The sequence below is a fragment of the Trachemys scripta genome, chromosome 3 (assembly GCF_013100865.1).
Source record: "Trachemys scripta elegans isolate TJP31775 chromosome 3, CAS_Tse_1.0, whole genome shotgun sequence".
NCBI lineage: Eukaryota > Metazoa > Chordata > Testudines > Emydidae > Trachemys > Trachemys scripta.
In genome coordinates, this window is record NC_048300.1 from 124020167 (window position 1) to 124040800 (window position 20634).

General features: G+C 41.5%; 1 protein-coding gene across 3 annotated transcripts in view; it reads right to left on the reverse strand.

Annotated features, from left to right (window-relative positions):
• The window catches only part of SOBP (sine oculis binding protein homolog), a 134035-nt gene that overhangs the window by 58177 nt on the left and 55224 nt on the right, over positions 1–20634 (reverse strand). For 2 of the 3 annotated variants that reach the window (XM_034765930.1, XM_034765931.1), the window contains exon 5: positions 5364–5459. The exons of the other annotated variant lie outside the window; for it this stretch is intronic. In XM_034765930.1, the coding sequence (XP_034621821.1) occupies positions 5364–5459 (96 nt within the window). The remainder of the gene's footprint in view (positions 1–5363; positions 5460–20634) is intronic. 3 annotated transcript variants of the gene reach the window in all.

Sequence of the window (20634 nt, forward strand, 5' to 3'; positions counted from 1 at the left end):
TTAACTAGCTATGGAAGGACATCCAAAGTTAAATTTGATTTAATCTTTAACTACTGCTGAATGCCGCATTTTCTGATCTTGTATAAAATCAGTGCTGCAATATCAATGCCACAAATTAAGGCAGAGCATCAGCCATAGCTTTGGCTTTTGTTAGTGTTTGTCATAACCCTAACTATCTTTCATTCTAGGGTGAAATTTTTCATGTCTGATACTTAAATCTATTTTTATGTATGTGGGTTTTTTTTTTTATAGTTTCCCTTTCCCCTTTTGCTAAAGATTAATGATATATGTGTGATCACTGATTTGCATGTGCAGAGTTTTGTGTAACAACTGATGACAGGGTATGGTTTATTTTGTATTTAAATAAGGACTTTTGCCCAGCAAGCCTATCTTTTAACTAATTGTGTAGTAAAGTCATGAGGCAGAATTTATCATACCACAGCAATATAGTGCTATTCTAGTTACAATCCCTGGCGATGTATTTTTTATATAATTCTGTAGGTGCACATGGTTCTTACTTTGTCTCCCTAAAAAGTGATCTGGGAAAGCAGTCCAGCAATTCATTTCCTTAGCCCACCAAAATTATCACTTGCTCAGAAAGCAACATACTTTACTGACTAATCCTAAAACTGCACTGAATATTGTGGGTAGCAAGAGAGAACAAGAACAAACTGTTGTTTTTTATTTTCTATTTTTGTGGGAGGGGCATCCTGGTAGGGGCTCTCCCTTGCTCTGACTAACCTGGATATAAGCCTAGGACAGGGATGGGCAAACTTTTTGGCCCCAGGGCCACATCTGGGTATGGAAATTGTATGGCGGGCCATGCGTGCTCATGAAATTGGGTGTTGGATTTTGGCAGGGCTCCGGCTGGGGATGCGGGCTCTGGCGTGGGGCTGGGGATGAGGGTTTGGGGATGCAGGAGGGTCTCCGGGCTGGGACCGAGGGGTTCAGAGGATGGGCGGGGGATCAGGGCTGGAGCAGGGGCGCCAGAGGGGACCTGGGGGCCAGGCTCTGGCCAGCGCTTACCTCAAGCGGCTCCCAGAAACCGCAGCTGTCCCTCCTCTGGCTCCTATGCGGAGGTGCAGTCAGGTGGCTCTGCACGTTGCCCTGTCTGCAGGCGCCACCCCTGCAGCTCCCATTGGCTGCGGTTCCCGGCCAATGGGAGTTGCGGGGGGTGGCGCTTGGGGATAGGGCAGCATGCAGAGCCCCTTGGCTGCCCCTGCACATAGGAGCCGGAGTGGGGACATGCCGCTGCTTCTGGGAGCCATGCAGAGTGGGGCAAGACCCTGACCCAGCTCCATGGCTGAAGCGCCAGAGCGGGGAAAGCCTCCAACACTGCTTCTCGGTGAGAGCTCGAGAGCCTGATTAAAATGTCTGGAGTGCCGTATGTGGTCCCTGGGCTGTAGTTTGCCCACCCATTGCCTGGGAGGACTTGTACTTTCTCTAGGCAATGACTCAGGAATTTGGGCTGCTTAGAGGAGAAATTGTAGGCTTTTCACCAGTCCTTTCATTCTAGCACATCATTTTTCACTCTTTAATCCCATCTCTTTCCCAACATCCAGCACTAGCTGAATTGCATTGCTACTTGACAATCAGCGTCCAGGGGACTATACTCTGCCCTTTTCTCCTGGAAACAAAGAGATGTGCCTATATAAAAGCTCCCAGCTGCTGAGAAATTTAAGTCCTGATGCAGGGAACCCTGGCAGTGGATTGCGCTGCCAGCCAAGCCACCATGCTGGCCTTATTCTTTTAAAAAATATTTGCATTATGTAGTTCCCAAGATTTTATCAGGTATTGCTAACCTGGGGAAAACTTAATTTTCAAAATGACTAAAAGTTCACAAGGAAAATTCTATATCCTCATTGAGTTTAATATCTGTTTTTTGTGTGTGTGTTCTGCATTAACTGTGATGGCACATAGCATATTTTGGATTTAAAGTGGGAAATCAATACCATAAAGTAATCCCATAACTGCACGATGGGTTTTTATGCCAACCAAATCTTTAATTGTCACGGTTTTCTTAATACACAGAGCTGCCATATGCACTCAGAGCTTTAATTTTTGTTAAATGATAATGTATTCTTCCTTCTACGTCCTATCTAGCTGTTTTGGGTTTTTTTTTTTTAAATTGCTGAGTTGTACCTAGCTAGCCCAAATATTTCTCTCTTAAGTAATGAAGAAATAAGCAAAGATGAAACCATGCAATTTGCAATAACATAGGTTATTATTATACTTAGAAATCTATCCAGGTATTTAGGGGTTAAGTCTTTCAGTGAGTGTCTGTGACCCAGGATATTAACATTCTAAGCATGTACTCTTGTTCTTGTGGGAGCGCACTAGCATACAGAACCCATCAGTGCTTGATCCCCTAGATCTATCCTGGCAGCACCCTCGGAGCAGAAGCATTTCCTAAACAGTAGGGACTGTACGTGCTGCAACAAACCATATTGGAAAATGGCAGATGAACCCTAAAGCTAAGAAAGCACTTTTGAGCCTGAGCTTCCAATTCCATCTGACAGGCTATTATAAAACTTACTCTAAACTGCACTAAGAAAACTCCAAGGATTTCTGGATTCTCAAAAGAATAAACAAGTTTCAATTTCTCTTTCATTTAAAGTCTTAACTCTTCATTGTTTTACAAAAAGCAAGAAACCAACATCTGCCTCTCACTGTTAATGACTGGTTATGCTTTTTCCATTGGGAAACAATGTTCCTGTCATTTTGTTTTTGTTTTTTTCCTTCTACTTTCTTTCTATTTTTTTGCTCTTGTCCAGCAGAAAATTGCCCACAATGATATAGAAATATTGACAAGCACTTCAGACAGAGACACTACCCTCCCTTAACTTTCAATATATTTGTTTTCAACTGCATTTTAACACAACATAGACTCAATGGAAATATATAAATAAAATGACTGCCTGACTATAAAACATCCTATCCGAGTCATAGTATCCACCATCTCCAAAGGCTAGTACCAACGTATTTTCAAAGAGAGGTACTATCCAAGTATATCTTTAATGATAGCAGAAGTGCATATTCATAATTTTTGTCCTCTTTCTTTCAATGCAGATTGACTCCAGGCAGCATCTCTGCCAATTCTTTTTTTCCAATAGCATCGGAAAAGTAAAACTATGACAAATTACTTTTATTACTTCCTTAAAAAAGAACTGAAACCTGTCCAAAAAACACACAGAGGACAAAATACTAGGTTGGATGACTCAGAGCTTTTGCTGAGTAGAACAAGAGTTATGTAATAGTACAATATTTTAAACATAGATTGATAGGGGGAAATGTAACTGTACATTAAAACAATGCTTGGAGTGGGCATTAGTTGCTCCATTCATCTATTTTAAAAGAAAAGCCAAGTTACATTTGGATTAATAACTGAATTATTTCATGGATCAGACTGTGTTAGTGTATTGTGTCAGACTCTATCCAGAATTCCTGGTACACTCACAACTCCTGATGACTTCAGTAGGAGTTTTGCACATGCTGGGAATGCACAGTATCAGGCCTGAGGAGACTAGTGCTCTTGTAATTGGCTGTGGTCATTAAGGAATGAAACTCTTTTTATTTAGTAAATATATAATATTAGGGGAATAATTATAAATTGGCTCAATTTTCCTACTCTTTGGCCACTTAGGTCTTAACCTTGCTCCAGTCAATCAATAGGAACTTTGCAATTGATTTCAGTGGTAGCAAGATCAGTTCTTGAGGCCCAGATTCATGCCTGGTGTAACACCTTTTGTTCAAGTGGCATTCCATTATGGATGAATCTTGCCCTTTTGGGTAACACAAGTGGCACAAAGCAGCTGGAAAACATCTTAACCAGCTAGTGGAGATTTCTTTAGTAAAGGGTATCCTTGGGTGACACGTTGCTACCACTATGGCTCTAAGCCAGTCCCTGTCCTGTCCCTGTTGTAGGGGGCATTCCCAGGGAATAGGGGCATGGCCAGTGTGTCTCTGTGTTTTGGCTATTCACAGTTATTGGAATGACCCTTTGGGGGGATTTCACTGCTTTAGTTTATGCCGGATACTGGATGGATCCCAGGCTGATCCTAAGATTGGGGCGAAAACAAAGGTGATAGAAAGCCACCTTTATTGCCCATTTCCCCAGTCCTGTGCCAAGCACAGCTCAGCTGGACTGCAGAACCCAGCCTTTTGTTTTTAAACCACTGATATGAGAGTGAGATCCTGAGGACCAATTTCTCCACTTAGTTACATGAGTGTAACTGACTAACGTACTTGGGGGTTGCACATCTGGAACTGAGAGCATTCTCCAGCCCTATATCTTCTGTAGAGGGGATTTGCTGAGGCAGAGGAGATGCAGCCAGTGTTCCCCTCCCCACTCTTTTATATACTTATAATTAGAAAAAAGTCTGTAAGTTGCTTCAAAATAGAACTGAGTGTTCTCATTTTCCCCAACTATTTCCACTTAGCCAAATGAGGTATTTACTTACTGGTGCTGGGAAGAAAAGGAAATGTAGGGAAAAGTTCTATAAACTCATCAAAAGCTCCATTTTCAATGGCAATGTGTGAATCTCTTTTTAAATAAATGACAATTCATTCTCTGTTTACTTTAGGTAAAGAGAAAAATTCATTGTGGAACACTCATTTTCGCAAGCTAATCGAGAATATTAGGTCCCAACAGATTCATTTAATAGAAATATAATAGGCATTCCTGCTTGTTTTTAACCTAGCCTAGTTGCAAATGCTAAAATGAACAGCAAATTAACCCTGCCTTGGAACAGAGATCCTTTCACAGCTGATATCATCTCTCTTACGCCTTGTAAACATTCCAGGCTCCTTGTCAGTACTTCGCTGGCTTTCACTCCTTCCCCACAAAAAAGAAGAGGGGGAAAGCGCCTGACTACATTTCACTAAAAAATAGAGGAATAGTTGAATTCTAAAGGGAGTACTGCGTGTCAGCTCTGCTGTGTTTCCTAGCAGAACAAAATATTACAATAGTGTCTGAGAACAATGTAGAGCTAAGATTGGGGCAGGAGGGCGGGGAGATGTCTTTTACAGCTTGTGAGGCTGGTGGGGGTTTTTTTTGTTTGTTTTTTTTGTTTTTTTCCTTGTGCTTTACTAGCCATTCCCTTCATGGCTCCTTATGAACTACCGTACAAGACAAGATAGTAAGACAAGGCCATTCAAGTTCTATAATCAGATATAAAAGATTTGCAAACAATTTGAGATGATAAAATTGTTCATTGATATCAGAACTAGCATTAGAACTCTAAACAGGAAAAAAAGCTGTAATATTTCATAACGTATGTAATCATGAACAAAAGCCTTTCAAAAAATTATTTTCACTGTGCTAAAGTAACAATCTAGACTTGTTGTAAGTATGTTATTCTTACAAGTAGTTCGCAGTTATTCTTGAAGGCAAGCCTTGGAGTTTCCTTAGCATAGTGCTGCTGGGGAAAATTTTCAGCATGTCCATCTTCATCTCTAGCCTGAAGGGAAATATAATGGCCTATTTAGGGACTTACAAATAATGGAAGAAAAAATAGCTAAAAGCATAACAGCTCAGATCATTAAAACAAACGGGAATCCCAAAATACAACATTATTAAGAAATTTGTTTAAATACGCAGTACACCTTTTAGATATGAGAACTTGGGATGCTGATTGTTACATAGTTTAGGCTGAACATGCAAATTCACTGTGGTGTAATAATTAAAACAACAAGAGACAAACCCAAAATGAAATATTTGAGCTGGAAATTGTGAGCACTTAAGGGTTTCAATTTACTTCATTGCATTTTTCAGGATTACATTACATACGTACTTGTTTAAACTTTTTTTTTTTTTTTTACATGCTTAAGCAATTCCTAGATAACGTACCTCTATTTTCATTTTAACAGCAAGGCCATTACAAATAGCTTTTCATACTCATAATTTACATGTAATGCTATTAGAGATAAGTGGATTCTCCCTTCATTTTTAAGTAAAGCTCTGAAAAGAGCAATCATCTAACAAGAACAATGATTCTTCAATCAAATGTGGTAAAATATTTAATTAAGAAGATGCATTAAAAGTTACTGGTTATTTTGATCTACACTGTCAATTAAGAAAGCTGAAGTTTAAATGGAGACATTAACAGAGCCCATTAGCAATATTGCTTGCATATAGTATTTTCCTTCTAATCTACAACATTTTCTGGTTTAGAGTTAAAGCAAAAGGGAGTAGTAGGTGAAAGGAGGAGTGTCAGCAACACACTCATTACACCGTTCATTTGGGTGACACTTGCACTCTGTTCTGCTTTCATCTCATCTAATCCCTGACTGTTCACTCTTTCTCAGCCTCCTAAAATTCACAGCTGAGCTGTCTCCTTCACATATGGCTTGCATATAATTATGCATATTCCATTTTACACTGCATTAAAATGATGAGCTTCTGGCTCCATGCCAGCTTATTTAAATAGGCCCCCAGTGAACTAGGAAAAAAAAAAAGAGGAACACAGGAAAGCCATACAGTAAGCAGCAGGTAGCTCAGTCTTCTGTCTCTTTAGATAAAACGTATGTCTGCTGCAAAAGGAACAGCTGAGAACTACCTGTTGTGATGTATGGATTGGGGAAGGGAGGAGGAGAGAGAAAAACAATGAACACACATCTGTGAAGCTATGACAGCACTTACATATTGTTCTTCCTTAATGTAGTGTGAGCTGTCCATTTTAATGTGTCATATTCAGAGCTCTGATAAATTTTTCTTTTTAGTGTTGGCATTTATGAAAGATATTTGCACCTTGTACAGACGCTCCCCGGGTTATGCAAGACCCGAGTTACGCAAAGCCACACTTACGGAAAAAGCTCCATAAGTTCCATAAGCTCTTTTTTTTTTTTTTCCTGGCGTAATTGTTGGGTATGCGTTCCCAACGCAAAATTCGACTTACGCAAGGCATTCCGAAACAGAACGCCTTGCGTAAGTCGGGGAGAGTCTGTAAATTCTATAACTTGTTGCTTGTCTTCAAATAAGCTTCTGTCCCTCTTTGTGGAGGTGGAAGGTGTTTGGGGTGTGAAAGGGGAATGATAGGGTTAACAATATTGAAGTTTTTAAAAAGTATCTATATGTATCTATAGCTGATCCAAAGCCCACTGACTCCAATGGTTTCTGAATCAGGCCTCTAACTGTAACTGTGGTGTGGACACTAGCAGACTTCACTTCCCAGGGATGTTATCGATTTAAAATTCAGTCATCTGTCTGAAAATGTTTTACAAATAATATGTAAGATAACTATGGCATAACTATCATTTATATTACAAGATGAAGGGTAAAATAACTAGGTTTGTTTACTTTGTATATTTCACAGCACTTTTGTCTAATCTATTGATCAGTTTCCCCTTTTGTCTGTGAAGATCTCTCACACACCAGCTAAGGAGAAAGACTTTTTTTTTTTTTTTAAGGAAAATATGATTGTAAAAGCACAAAAAACTGACAGGGGATTCAAGCAGGTGAAGTACCTGAAATTACTTTTAACTCATTTTTTTTAACTGACTAGATTTCTGTTCACTATGTCTCTTTTATCCCTTCACTTTAAGAATGAACTCTCCCACACACACCAAAAATTTATCCATCCTGCCATGTGAAACACTAAACATGTCCAGATTAGACTGTGTTGTGTACCCTGCCTTTTCACTTTTTGAACGCATGTGTTGTCCTTCCCTCTCCTTCTCCCTCCCCAGAGGAAGTAGGATTTAATTAAGGGCCTCTAGCAGGCCTTATGCTCAGACCATTCTTCCAAATAACCTCAAGTGCAGCTGGGAGACAAATATCTACACAAATGCCCCTCTCAGAGTGGAATTTGAGCTTGTCAGCTTTGTGTCCCAAAGCAGCAGTATAGGGCTACTGACTAAGTCACTAGCTTTCCACTCACTCTGTCAAAAAAGAAACCTTATGATACTCAAATGAGAGAGAGAGCGAGAGAGAGAGATCTGTCCGTACAAAGCAGGTATCATGTAAGGCTCTGAAGTGCTATCTGGCTTCCACTAAATACAAGTTACACTGTATCTAAAGATATTGCTTTGTAACAGCCTGTACATGACAGCGTACACATTCTAGCTTGTCAGTGACCGTCTGTAGACATGTACTGCTGAAATCTGTAAGTACAAACACCTTATAAAACTAAATAGAAATTTGTTTTTAGTGTGTGTGTGTGTGTGTGTGTGTGTGTGTGTGTGTGTGTGTGTGTGTGAGAGAGAGAGAGAGAGAGAGAGAATATACAGTCAAATCCTATTTCACCCTGCCCACCTAACCAAAATTGCCACACAAGCTGATGGTAATGCACTGCCTCCCCTACTTATCCAAACTTTGTTTTATCCAATTTTGAATGTCTCTGACAACTTATTGGGCAAAATCTACATGTACTTATACTCACAACAGTTTAGCTACATGGTGATATAATTTATGATTGTAGTAACGGCCTTCTCTAAAGTAGGATAAAGCTTATAAGAAAAATGTACAAAAATCGCACAAGCTAACCCATAAAAGTCCAGTGCTATTTAGCTAAATATGCTTCAAATACCTGGTTGTTAAGGACAATAACAGCAAATATCTCAGTAACCCAGACTCATAGAATATTTGACTACTTGCATAGTCAAAACTTGCAGTCCAATTCCTGTTGTTTCAGTCAGTGTGGCTACAGATGCAAAAGACAACAGAGCTGCCATTTTCATTGTGAAGATTATCATTTCTACCAGAAGGACATGGAGCTCCCTCTTTTCTGCCCACAAAGTGTATCTTATGAAGAATACAGCAAAATTTGCAGGAAATCCACAGCTAGGTGCTAATCCTTGAAATGTTATGATCCTCTGGATTTCTATTGTCCCAGCTAATCGGTTATTATTATGGTTCCTCTACTCACTTCAACCAGTAATGGTAAAAATAGTTCTCCACGTCCATTTATAGATATTCACTTCATAAATATATCAGTACACTAACTAACTAAATTGGGGCCTCGCCACAAGTCCTGAGTGAGGCACAGCCCCAGAAGCAGACCAGGGACCACAGTGGGGACTACAATCTGTAGAACATATTCCGTTATTTCTGCAATCATGGAATAAATGGACAAATACTGCAATCCCTATTTAGGGAAAACTCCCACCAATGCTTATGGGAGTTTTGCCTCAATAAGGCTGCCGGATTTTGCCCAAACCACAGAATGAGGCAATAAACCACATTTAATTTTTTTTTAACCTTTTGGCCTTCTCACCTGCACTCTGCCCATAAATCCATCTCAGCTGGTACTATTCCTAGTATTCCAAACCTCTCAGCACCTTTCAGACAGCCACTGTGTATTTTTAAAAAGGCCACAAAATTGTTTAATAAATTCCCCTAAAAGTCAGATTAATGAAAAACAAAGGTTGCAAATCACACTTTCAATAGTCAGTCCTGGACTAGTTCACAGGTTTGTTTTCTTATGACTGCCCTAGGCTAGAAATAAAGGCCCTATTAAATAGTTCCCTGCGGTCTGTGTGCCACCAGTGGTCCTCTTAGCACTTGCTGGTGGGCTGTGGAGAGCTCACTGGTCACATGATGCTAACTCCCCTTTTTTTCCAGCTGCTGAAATGAATTAAAAGACAGCTAAAAATACATTACTTTCCTAATGTTATTTTTCCATGTAAGCAACTGCTGCAGTCGCCACAGGAATGTTATTTGGTCGCCAAGGGGAGGAGAAGTAGTCCAGGAGACAATCCCTCTACTAGAGGTGACCGGCAAAGGAAAATAGAAATTGGGTCTGTGCCCCTTTTTAACTTCTTTATGATGCATTAAGAGGGGGGAGGTCAGAAAGGGTGCTGCTGATTTTCCACACACACCCTCTTTCTGCTTATTTTTTATATTAGAAACTCAGATGATGACATCAAGGGAATAGTAAACTCTTGGGAGACATGTCCACACCTGCCCCGCTCCCGTGATTGTGCCTGTGCAGCTGGAGAGAACCTACACACAATAGTTTGCTGTCCATTTGGCACAGCCTACTTTGATTTCACTGGCATGCATGGTAGCCAGGGGCAGCGTCAGGGACTCCACAGCTGGGGAGGGCTTTCTGATCATGTAGGAGCTCATGCAGAGGTGCCTTCAAGATTCAGTTCAGCTTTGCAGCTTGAGAGTCCAAGCAGATGGTACAGTTCAACACCTTGAAGTCCCCTATGGCACAACTTCAGTCTATCTCTTGGTAAAATTTGTTTAGTGTTTTGGGATCATTTGATAAATAGTGGTTTATAAACATCACTTCTTAGCAGAGATGGATCCAAATAAAAACCATGGGTGTAGTTTTTGGGGGGGGGAAGGCACTGTCTCCCCAAACTGCAAGTTTTGGGCAGGTGCAGAATTTCCGCCCCCCCTGCCTCCCCCAGGCCCCCATGTGCAACCCCATTGGCCTGACTGGAGCTGCTCCCGCAAATACAGAACTCAAATGACGCCATCCTGTTTCTATAATAGCCAAAAGCAAATACCAAATCTGACCTCCCCAACACTTAGAAGAATCTGGGTTCAGAAATGGATTTAAAACCCCTAAGTTGGGGAGGTCTGGCGCATAATAGTTTTGGTGAGGATACAGGTTAAGGAGCCAGAGGTTTGGCGTGAGGTTATTATTAGTAAGAACCTGGAGAAGCACATCATTAAGAACTTTCCTTTCCATTATGTCAACATACAAAATACTGTCTGATTTTGAAAAATAAATAAAGGTCCTGTGTGTTAAACAGGCAGTTCTGCTCAGAAAAAAATGCTCCAGGAAAATATAATATTGTGTGACAAAGGAGACAGGGCTGTCCTGTGAAATAACAGGATAATAACTGTTTCTGAAGTAATCTCCTTCAGAGTGATCTCAGCTAGTAAGGAGCATAATGTTCACTTTCTGACACAGCTTGAGCACATTTGTTTTCTCTGTGCTTGAAAATCTAATAAACAGTTAATTTATTTTGTATGATCAATAAATACAGATGCCCCTGCAAGGGTTGTGGCTCATAATGGTATCATATTGTGTGTTGGATTTTTTTGAGTCACATTTTTCTGGTGTGACTATACCATCAGCCTATATTTAAAATGCAAGCTCTAAGCCCCATTGTAATGCAAGCAACATTATAACTGAATCAGGTAAGAAGTAGTAATAACAAATCACTCTAGTGTGCAATGAAATCATACCTTTCATCCCACTACACTTTAAAGAGCCAGTCAAGACCTTGACAATGAATGAAGGACTCAACCCTCTGGATTCATTACCTTTTTTTTTTTAATGTCTGTTTCATATATGGTGTACATAAGCAATTAGACTCCACAGGTTTTTGACTCAGGATTTTCTTTTATAAATTATTTATAATACTGTACTCTAACAGAACCTTCCATCTGATGATCTAGAAGCACTTTATGAACATTAATGAACATCTTTAGTCTCACAACATGTCTGTAAAGCATGAAGTACTATTCAGCCAAGTCCTGAAAGGCATTGAGAACCTACTGCTCTGATGCTTAACCTGTCTTGAGTTTTGTCCCCTTCATCTCATTTTTATAGATGGGAAAACTGAAGCACTGAGAGGTTAAATAACTTGTGTTCACAAGCAAATCAAGGCAGAGCCAGGACTAGAACCCATACCTATACCTTACCAGTCCTCTGCTTAATCATGAAACTACCTTTGCGTTTTCAAATGAAAATCCTCTGTTAACAAAGTAAACCTAGAGAAACTTATTTTCCCTTTAAAATCCAGGCACATCCCATCTTTTTCCTTTCTCTACGGGATATTAAATAGGCAGTTTCTGTTGTTACTGACTTCTCTAGGGCTGTGCTAATCCTGTCCTGACAGTTCATGGTATACTGATATATGAGAAGTGTTCAGGTGGCTGACACAAAAGCTAATTTTTTCAAACCACACAAACCTTGACACATATCATAATTTTTTCATATCCAATGCAGAATCTTCAAAGAATAAATATTATGACAAATACATAACATCGGGATAATTTGGAATAAACTTTGCTTATTACCCCTGTAACCATTTCTTGGTCAAGTCACAGCTGCATGAGACTTTAATAAACGAGAGGCTATTCTGCTGATCTGATCTCTGATTAACGATAGGCCCCATTGAGAGACGGTAATGGACTGTGCCTGACAGTTATTGCAGCATATTCACTGTCGGCCTAAAATACAGCTAGAACACAAATGATAATATACTACATACTTCGTAACAGATTCCATCTTTGTAATGACTAGCTAACTCCAATGTAGCCAAATGTTCCTAACAATCTCTCTCTCTCTCTCTCTTTGTGTTTCTTATTTATTTTAATTTATGAGATAAAAGCTTTCTTGAATTTATTTTGTGTGGTTCATTGTCAGGGAACTTGAGTATTCCTTTCAATTGATCCCATTAGTACAAGGATTCCAGAATACAGATAAGATGCTCATGTACAGAGAAAGCAAACATTTCCAATTAGCCTCCCAGAGAAAAGGGGGCGCGGGGACATAAAAACAACAATAAGGAAAAAAAATCCCTCAGATGTTGGTTATGGTTAGCTGAGGCCCATGAACGAAACAAATCACTGTCTCTAATGAATTTGTTTCAATATAACAGCTTCTCACAGGACTGTAAATATTGAACTAGCAACAAACAGTTTCTCTGATCGTGATGTCACATACAAGATTAATCAACTTGACTTGGAGCATATTTTTTATTTATTTTTTAGCAATCCTTAACTGGTTTAATGAACTCTTCTCCCCACTGGCTTTTATAGACTAGCCGTGATCAAGGTACCATTACTATAAACCCTCACCTCCTCCCTCACTGACAGCTCATCTTATTAGCCTCACAACAGTCAATATCAAATTAAGGGATGCCAAATTTGATCAATGGAGAAGATAACAATGAGCCTTAAAGACTCAGTGGCCTTTTTTAATTCCCGTTTTTTGTATTGTACAAACATTTACATGCTCTAAATAGGTCTGGAGAGGAAAAGAAAAGGCCAAATCTGGGTGGTAAAGCCCTTCCCTAAATCTGTTGTTCCTGCAGGCTACTACTTAATAAATGTTAAGCTCTGATTAATGCTATGTGTTTGTGTGTGAGGGAGATAGACAGGGAGAAGCATTTATTCTCTTCCGTATCTTCCATAGTCTTTCTTTCAAAGTATAACAATGTGAAGCTCTGTTTAAATAAGAATTAAACTTGTGACACAACTTTTGGGTGACATGCTACTTGGTCCATTAATACATTCAAATCTAGGGGCTATAACATTTAATAATAATTATAATGTTAAGATCTCCATGAAGGGATGAACATTCTGTGGGGGAGGAACCTAACAGGCAGGGAGCTTAGTTGAAGGGATAGAGGGGGAAAGCTTCAGGACAATCTAAATTTCATCTCCCAGTCTTTCTGAAGATGATGAATAGCTGTAATAAAAGATGGGACAGTGGCAGTTATAAGCTGCAGAAAAGTAAAATCTGATTGGAGGTGAAGGACATTAATTACAATACCAGACAGCTGAACTGGAGGTGAAGGACACAGGTCATCATTATCAACACTTCCTTTGATTATGTACCTTTAGATCACAATTAGTTTTTGATCCCTTCACTCTGAGTTATATCTTTAAAGGCAATGAAGGTTGGTATAGCACAGGGGTGGGCAAATACAGCCTGGGGGGGGCACATCTGGCCCTCCAGACGTTTTAATCCGGCCCTCGAGCTCCCGCTGGCGAACGGGATCCAGGGCTTGCTCCGCTCCAGCACTCCAGCCAGGGAACGGGGTCAGGGGCTTGTCCAACTCCGCGTGGCTCCTGGAAGCAGCAGCATGTCCCCCCGCCAGCTCCTAAGTATAGGGGCAGCCAGGGGGCTTTGCACACTGCCCCCGCCCCAAGCGCCTGCAGACAGGACAGCATCCAGAGCCGTCTGGCTGCCCCTCCACGTAGGAGCCAGAGCGGGGAGCTTCTGGGAGCTGCTTGAGGTAAGCACTGCCCAGAGCCTGCACCCCCACCCCCTCCCGTGTCCCAATCCCCTGCCCCAGCCATGATCTGCCTCCCACCCTCCGAGCCCCTTGGTCTCAGCCCAGAGCACCCTCCTACACGTCAAACCCCTCATCTCCAGCCCCACCACATAGCCTGCACCCCCAGCTGGAGCCCTCACCGCCCCCGCACCCCAACCCTCTGCCCCAGCCTGGAGCCTCCTCCCGCACCCTGAACTCCTCATTTCTGGCCCCACCCCAGAGCCCGCACCCCCAGCCGGAGCCCTCACCCCCACCCCCAATTTTGCGAGCATTCATGGCCCATCATACAATTTCCATACCCAGAAGTGGCCCTCGGGCCAAAAAGTTTGCCCATCCCTGGTATAGTAGATATAAGGCAGCTTGTCTTTCCAACTTTCCCTATCTTTCTTAAAGTACTAGTTATTACCATGTGCTGCGTTCATGCTGACAAATAGGATGTAACTTAACATGTCCAGTGTCTTCCTAGAACTACAACAGCATTTAAAAGAGAACAGGATAAATTCATGGTGGTTAAGTCCATTAATGGCTATTAGCCAAGATGGATAAGGAATGGTGTCCCTAGCCTCTGTTTGTCAGAGGATGGAGATGGATGGCAGGAGAGAGATCACTTGATCATTGCCTGTTGGTCCACTCCCTCTGGGGCACCTGGCATTGGCCACTGTCGGTAGACAGGATACTGGGCTGGATGGACCTTTGGTCTGACCCGGTACGGCTGTTCTTACGTTCTTAACTCTGCAGAAATTCAATTCTGAATCAACAAATGCTTTCTACTATCCTCTGCCACCACGTGCAATGCTGCAACACAATATTACCTGGAGGGGAAGAAAATATCAGGACACATGGGGGGCAGAGCTGGCAGAGCAAAAAAAAAAAAAAAGCCGAGTCCTGCCCCGGCTGAGCAAAAAAGTGCTGCCAGCGGATATCAGGACAAATGCGTCCCAACCAAAGATTGGTCAGGACGCGGGACAGACAATGAAATATCGGGACATCTGGTCACCCTAGGTGCCAGCAACGTATACAAGGCCTAAAAAACCAAGGAGAGTGGCTATCCAGACTCATGAGAATGTGGATAGCAAACTGATCTTCTTAGACAGTGAGAGGTGACTGTGAACTTTATCCTTTGACTGTGTCATGGGATTTTCTTTTTATTGCACGTGAATTAACTTTGCCTTCCTGACTTTGAGTACTGAAATATATTGGGCAAGAGCTAATGTTTTCAATGCTGTGCGCTGGTATCACAGCAAAAGAAACCAACCAACCTTTACCACTTTAATTTCTCAAAGACGTGCTTACAGATGGAAATGCTTTTACTGGACGAAAGGCACAACCTCAAACATATCTACTATCTCCTCTGTCTCCCTCCTTGACTTTTACTTGCCACCAATATCTGTTCCTTGAACTTTCCTCCTCCTCCATGTCCCCTACCTGCCTGACTAATGCACATTCCTTATCTGTGGCTGCACCAGACTCTAACATGTTCACAACTCTGCTGCCTGTCTCCACCTGTGTACAAATAAATGTGTCCACATCACTCCTGCCTCAGCCAGCACCTCAGTTCCTCATCCATCTCAAGGTCCATTTTGAAATGGCGCTCTCTGTTTTTAAAAGCCTCCAGGGGTTTGTTCCAGCCTATCACTCATCTGTATTTAGTGCCCGCCCAGCCCCCTCTAGTTGTCTAACATCAGCTACCTTTCAGTCCTACACACTATTACCAGTGATGTAATAGCTTTGTCCTCTGCCGCTTCTGCTCTCTCCAGCTTCTCCCTCTTCAAATTTAATCTTACAACATACTTTCTTTCTCCTTAGCCTACACTTGTCATTGCCTCTCTCGCCTCCTCTCCTAATGCTTTAATTTATTCATTGAGTGGGGCAGGGCAGGTCTGGGACATCTGGAGCAATGGAAGATAGTTTTATGGTGCAAGGGTCTCTATAGGCCCATGGAAAGGAATCAACCTTGTCTTCTTCACCACAGGCCACGCAGCAGCAGAGAACTGTTTGGTGGCCACTAGTGAAGCCCTCACGCACCTCCAACTCCTGCTGTGCAGGGGATAATGGCTGTGGGATCCAGGTAGCAGCTGGTCCACTGACCTCAATCCTATTCCCCAACTGAACCCTGCCTCACCGTCTAAAAACCTGTTATGTAGGATGTTGGGCTTCCCAACGTGCTGGAGTGCAAAGTCCTTTCATAGGTTCCTGAATCCTAATCCGGCCGTATTGCGCTATAGCTTTAAAGCCTGCGGTTCCTGTAGTTAGTGCAGAAAATACAGGAACTTTGTGTCTTACTTTAGGGTAGATGTGAAATGACATCTTTGTCTAAGGAGACTCCATAGAGACCTGTACAGAAATGTAGCCTTTCATCCTCTGTGCTCGGTACAACCTGTTTCCCATTATTTAGCTGACAAAGCATGTGACCATTATCTTTGGTTATGTTATGTATAAAAGTAGCAGGTTGCAAGGCTAATGGGAATTGAGTTCCTGTTGCTGTCACTGTACAAAAACAGAACAGCATCAAGCAAAGAATCAATTCTAAGTAAATCCTTTAAGCAAAATGCTACCCTTGAATGTTGTCTCTAGCTGATGTAACCAGCAGTATTTTCTATTCCACAGCTGACTCTACCAAAAGCTAGAGGCCTGTTCTCATTACTGGCTCCTATTCTGCATACCAGAGATACAGAACTGGAATGGGCCTCCTGGGTCACTGAGCCCCAGTCCCTTATCATATAACTCCGTCCATGGACTTATCAACCTCCATCTTACAGCTGGTTACATTGTTTCCCCCCACAACTCCTATTGGAAGGCTTCTCTGATAGTCAGAAATCTTCTTCTAATATTGTGGGTACAGGCTTTTTCAGAGAGGAGAATGGGTGTTGCTTCTTGTTGCTTTGGAGTACTTCTTAAAGACTGTGGCTAAAACTGCTGTAAAGTGAATAAAGCCTCTCTTTTCCCTCAGAGTAGCCATCAGTAATTCTATGGTTAGACAAAGATTGATCTAGCAAGATAATCACTGGGCTAGAGATAGATGTGCCGCCTGGACATCTGAAGGTTCCAGCTGACACTGAAATTGGCCCACATGTCCCTGTGCTAGCACTCACAGGACTGCTGGAGTGATATTAATATGGGCTGGTGGGAAAGGAGGGGTGTTATGGAATTTGTCTTCTTTTCCTCCTCAGAATGGGAGCTCTGGCAATAGAATTATAATCTAAATTAATTCCATCAAACCATGCAATTGACATTGTTAGTTTACTACTGACATCCTAGTGATCTTGTCTGTGCAAGGCAACTTTACTTTTTTTTTTTTTTTTTCCTGTCGGGAGGGAGAAGGAACAATTATTTGTCTCCCTTGCATTATTTCACATATTAATTGTTAGGAATATTATTCCCATTATCCTAATTATGTGTATTTTCATCACTACACTCTGCCTAGAATTAAACCATTATTACACAGATCTCCATTGTTCCTCCTGGTTTAAAATGCTGATGCTGAATCACTGGCTTTGGAGATGGTGGAAGTGGATTACATGTGAGGGAGAAGGTGAAAGACCTGATGGGACCACTGGCTGTGAAAAGGGGAATACAGGTGCCTCTCCAACTGAGATACCTCACAATCTGCAATGGCAAGAAATCTTATGCAGTGAATGCAAGACTTTAAAAATCTCAGACTCTGTAATCCTTTGAAAGCAGCAAGGGTTTCTTTTGAAGGTCTAGGTCACATGCCTGGCAATACCTCATATGGTGTGTCTCTTTTGCCATTTGTTTATTTGCTCCTGGCAGTTTTGGCAGTGAAGTATCAGAGTGAAATGCACACCACGCTATACATATGGTGGGAAGAATCTAGTGCATCAGTTGAATGCATACTGTACTGTATACACATTCTGTTTTATCTCTGAGCACAGCTGTGCTGTAAAGGCTTACAAAATGTGAAGCCTTCTGTGCAGCAAAAACATCGACTAGAGAAGCTGGCCTATTACTTATTAGGCTGCAACACAATCCAAAAAAAGCCAGAGTTAAAGCTGACAACTCTTGGCACTGTGATTAAAAAGTACAATGGCTTGAGCTAAAGAGCGGGTGTCAGCCTTAACTTTGTGTTTTGGGCTTTTGGTGGTTTGGGTCACAAATGTTAGATTATTTTGTGCCAAGAAAACAATCCACAGGCCCTGCACTTAGCTTCCAGTTAGAGATGTGCAAACAAATATGCAAATTATTTCCCAAGTGTCCAGCCTGAGTTGCCAGGCTGTGTGCACTGAGAGGGGTTTCAAGGAGCAAGTGGGGGATGGAATCTTCCCCACGAAGCCAAAAAGCAGCAATGGATCTATTCCATTCCTGTTACTGTAGCTCTGAAGCTCCCATGGCGCCTGCTACCCCGGCTCTGTAGGCTGAAATCAGTGGGAGCATATAGTGGGAAACAATCCTGCACTGGCTGGACTGAGTAGATTTTTTCCATCTGTTATTTCTGTGAACTTCCAGCAAGAGCAATTTATTTTAGTTTGTTTAGCACATTATATTGATATTTAACAAATCTATTAACTTTTGTAAAATAGTCCTGGTTTCACAGCGTGGGAGTGATCTTAAAATACACGGCTCACTCATTGCTTCATATGTTCTAGGAAGGCTCGGTTGTTGAAGGGTTTTTGGAGGAGATGTGGGCTCTTACCCTCCAGGTGTCAATTCACAACACAGCTGTTTCTATTGTGAGAAAGCTCACTTAAACTTAGGGCTTGTCTACTCTACCATTTTTGTCAGTATAACTTCTCCAAACCTCCTTAGATGGCAGAAATTTTTTTGCATCAGCTAACTGGCTATCCTCACAAAGTCTCTTAGATACCATGGTGACCAGTGTGGTACAGATATACTCCATTCTATACGCTCTCCTTCTCTGCTCCCTCAGTTTTCTTCCCTCTGTTTTTAATTCCTTTTAGAGGGAGCTGTCCCTTCTCTAATTCTGATTCCAATTAAAACTAATTTCATTAGCTACAGTACCCGTCTTTTTTAATCACCTTAGTTCACTCCTAACTCTATCTTGTTGGCTTCTATGAAAGCATGAAGTCCATAATTGCAAACCTCTATCAGTCACAAGTTGTGACAAGTGGAATGAGTAAAATGTATACAATACTAGATCTAAAGAAAGGGGAATATGATAATGGAAGCAAATAAAAATTTACAGACTTCATGAAGATATATAATTTCTCTCTTTAACTGGCACACAGAAGAAGATGTAGAAGTAGGGGGTGGAGTTTTTGTTCCATTCTTACAGAGAATTGTTGGGAAATGAGTCAACTCTTAACAGTTTAAAACTGGTGTAGAGTTTCTTCAAGAGAGGGTGAAGCGTCCTAATTTAGATGGGGTTGATCAAATGCTCTAACAGTTCATGAAAGCCTAGATATTTTGAATTCTCTTTTTGAAAGCTCTGTTAAAGCCCAAAATGGATGAAAAATGTTTTAAGTGCTGCCTGCTGTAGCAGAATCCCTGTGGCAAGTATAAGAATGCCTAAGAACAAAGCTAAAAAGAGACTCTTTAAACCACACTTCTTGGATCTGCCTTGATCAGACCAGATGCCATCTTTTTCACTTCCTTGCTCATCTTCACACCCACCAGCTACCCAGCACAGATCTATTCTATTCATACTCCCACTACAAAGAAGGAGGCCTGAGATCTAGTCCTCTGCAGAAGTCAGAATTAAAATACTCACTGATACAACTGACAGGCTTGATGGATGAACAGAGAAAGATGAGCAACAGCTGGACTCTGCTGAGTTTAAAGTCACTTCCTGTGAGAAAGCCCATCAGGAGGATAAATCTTACATGCAATCCATGAAATTAAGAGTTTTGCAAGACTGAGAGAAGGCTTGGAAACCAAGTACAGCACATGTTCAAAATAATCAGGTTCCAGGTTTCCCCTCTAGAGCAGAAGGCACGGATCCTAGGGAGTTTGTCAGCAACACCATGTAGCAACTTTTGGTTATTAATGTGGAAAAACAACCAATATTTCTGGGTGGAGGCAACACCTTTAGAATTCCTATGAGGAGATCCATTAGAGATGATAAAAGGGTTGCTGCCTTTATAGTGGCTCTGACTGACAGGGAGAAGAGGGGCAGATATTTATAAGCTGTTACACAAAAATAAAGGAACAGAATGGTTTGTTAGCTATGCAAACAAAGCAGTGAGCAAAAGAGCCTCCAATCCAAAGAAACCAATACACAGAGGCAGTGGTTCTTTTTTAAAAAACAACCCAGCTTTCATATTTTAGAATGAAGTCTGCGCAGTGAAACTTCATGAGATGGCAAGGACAAAGGGGCGTGTCCTGCACTCCAAAAGCAAAGCAGCAGACAACTGATTGGAACCATCAAAAGTCTCTCAGGAAGAAATTTTAAATGTTGACAAATGTTATAATGTCAGTATCTGAGATGAATCAGTTACAATAGCTAAGATTCTAAGTATATAATGTTTGAAAAATAGTCCTACATATACTGGCATAGGGCTACTCATATATACCTTCAGGCTCACCACTGACTGCCTATAAAGTGAAAGAACTTACTCTTACTCTACCTGTTGATTTTTTTAAAACCCTGAATGGAAAAGGACATGACTACATAAAGGTAGGTCAGACTAGATCAGTGGTTCCCAAACTTGTTCCGCTGCTTGTGCAGGGAAAGCCCCTGCCGGGCCGGGCCGG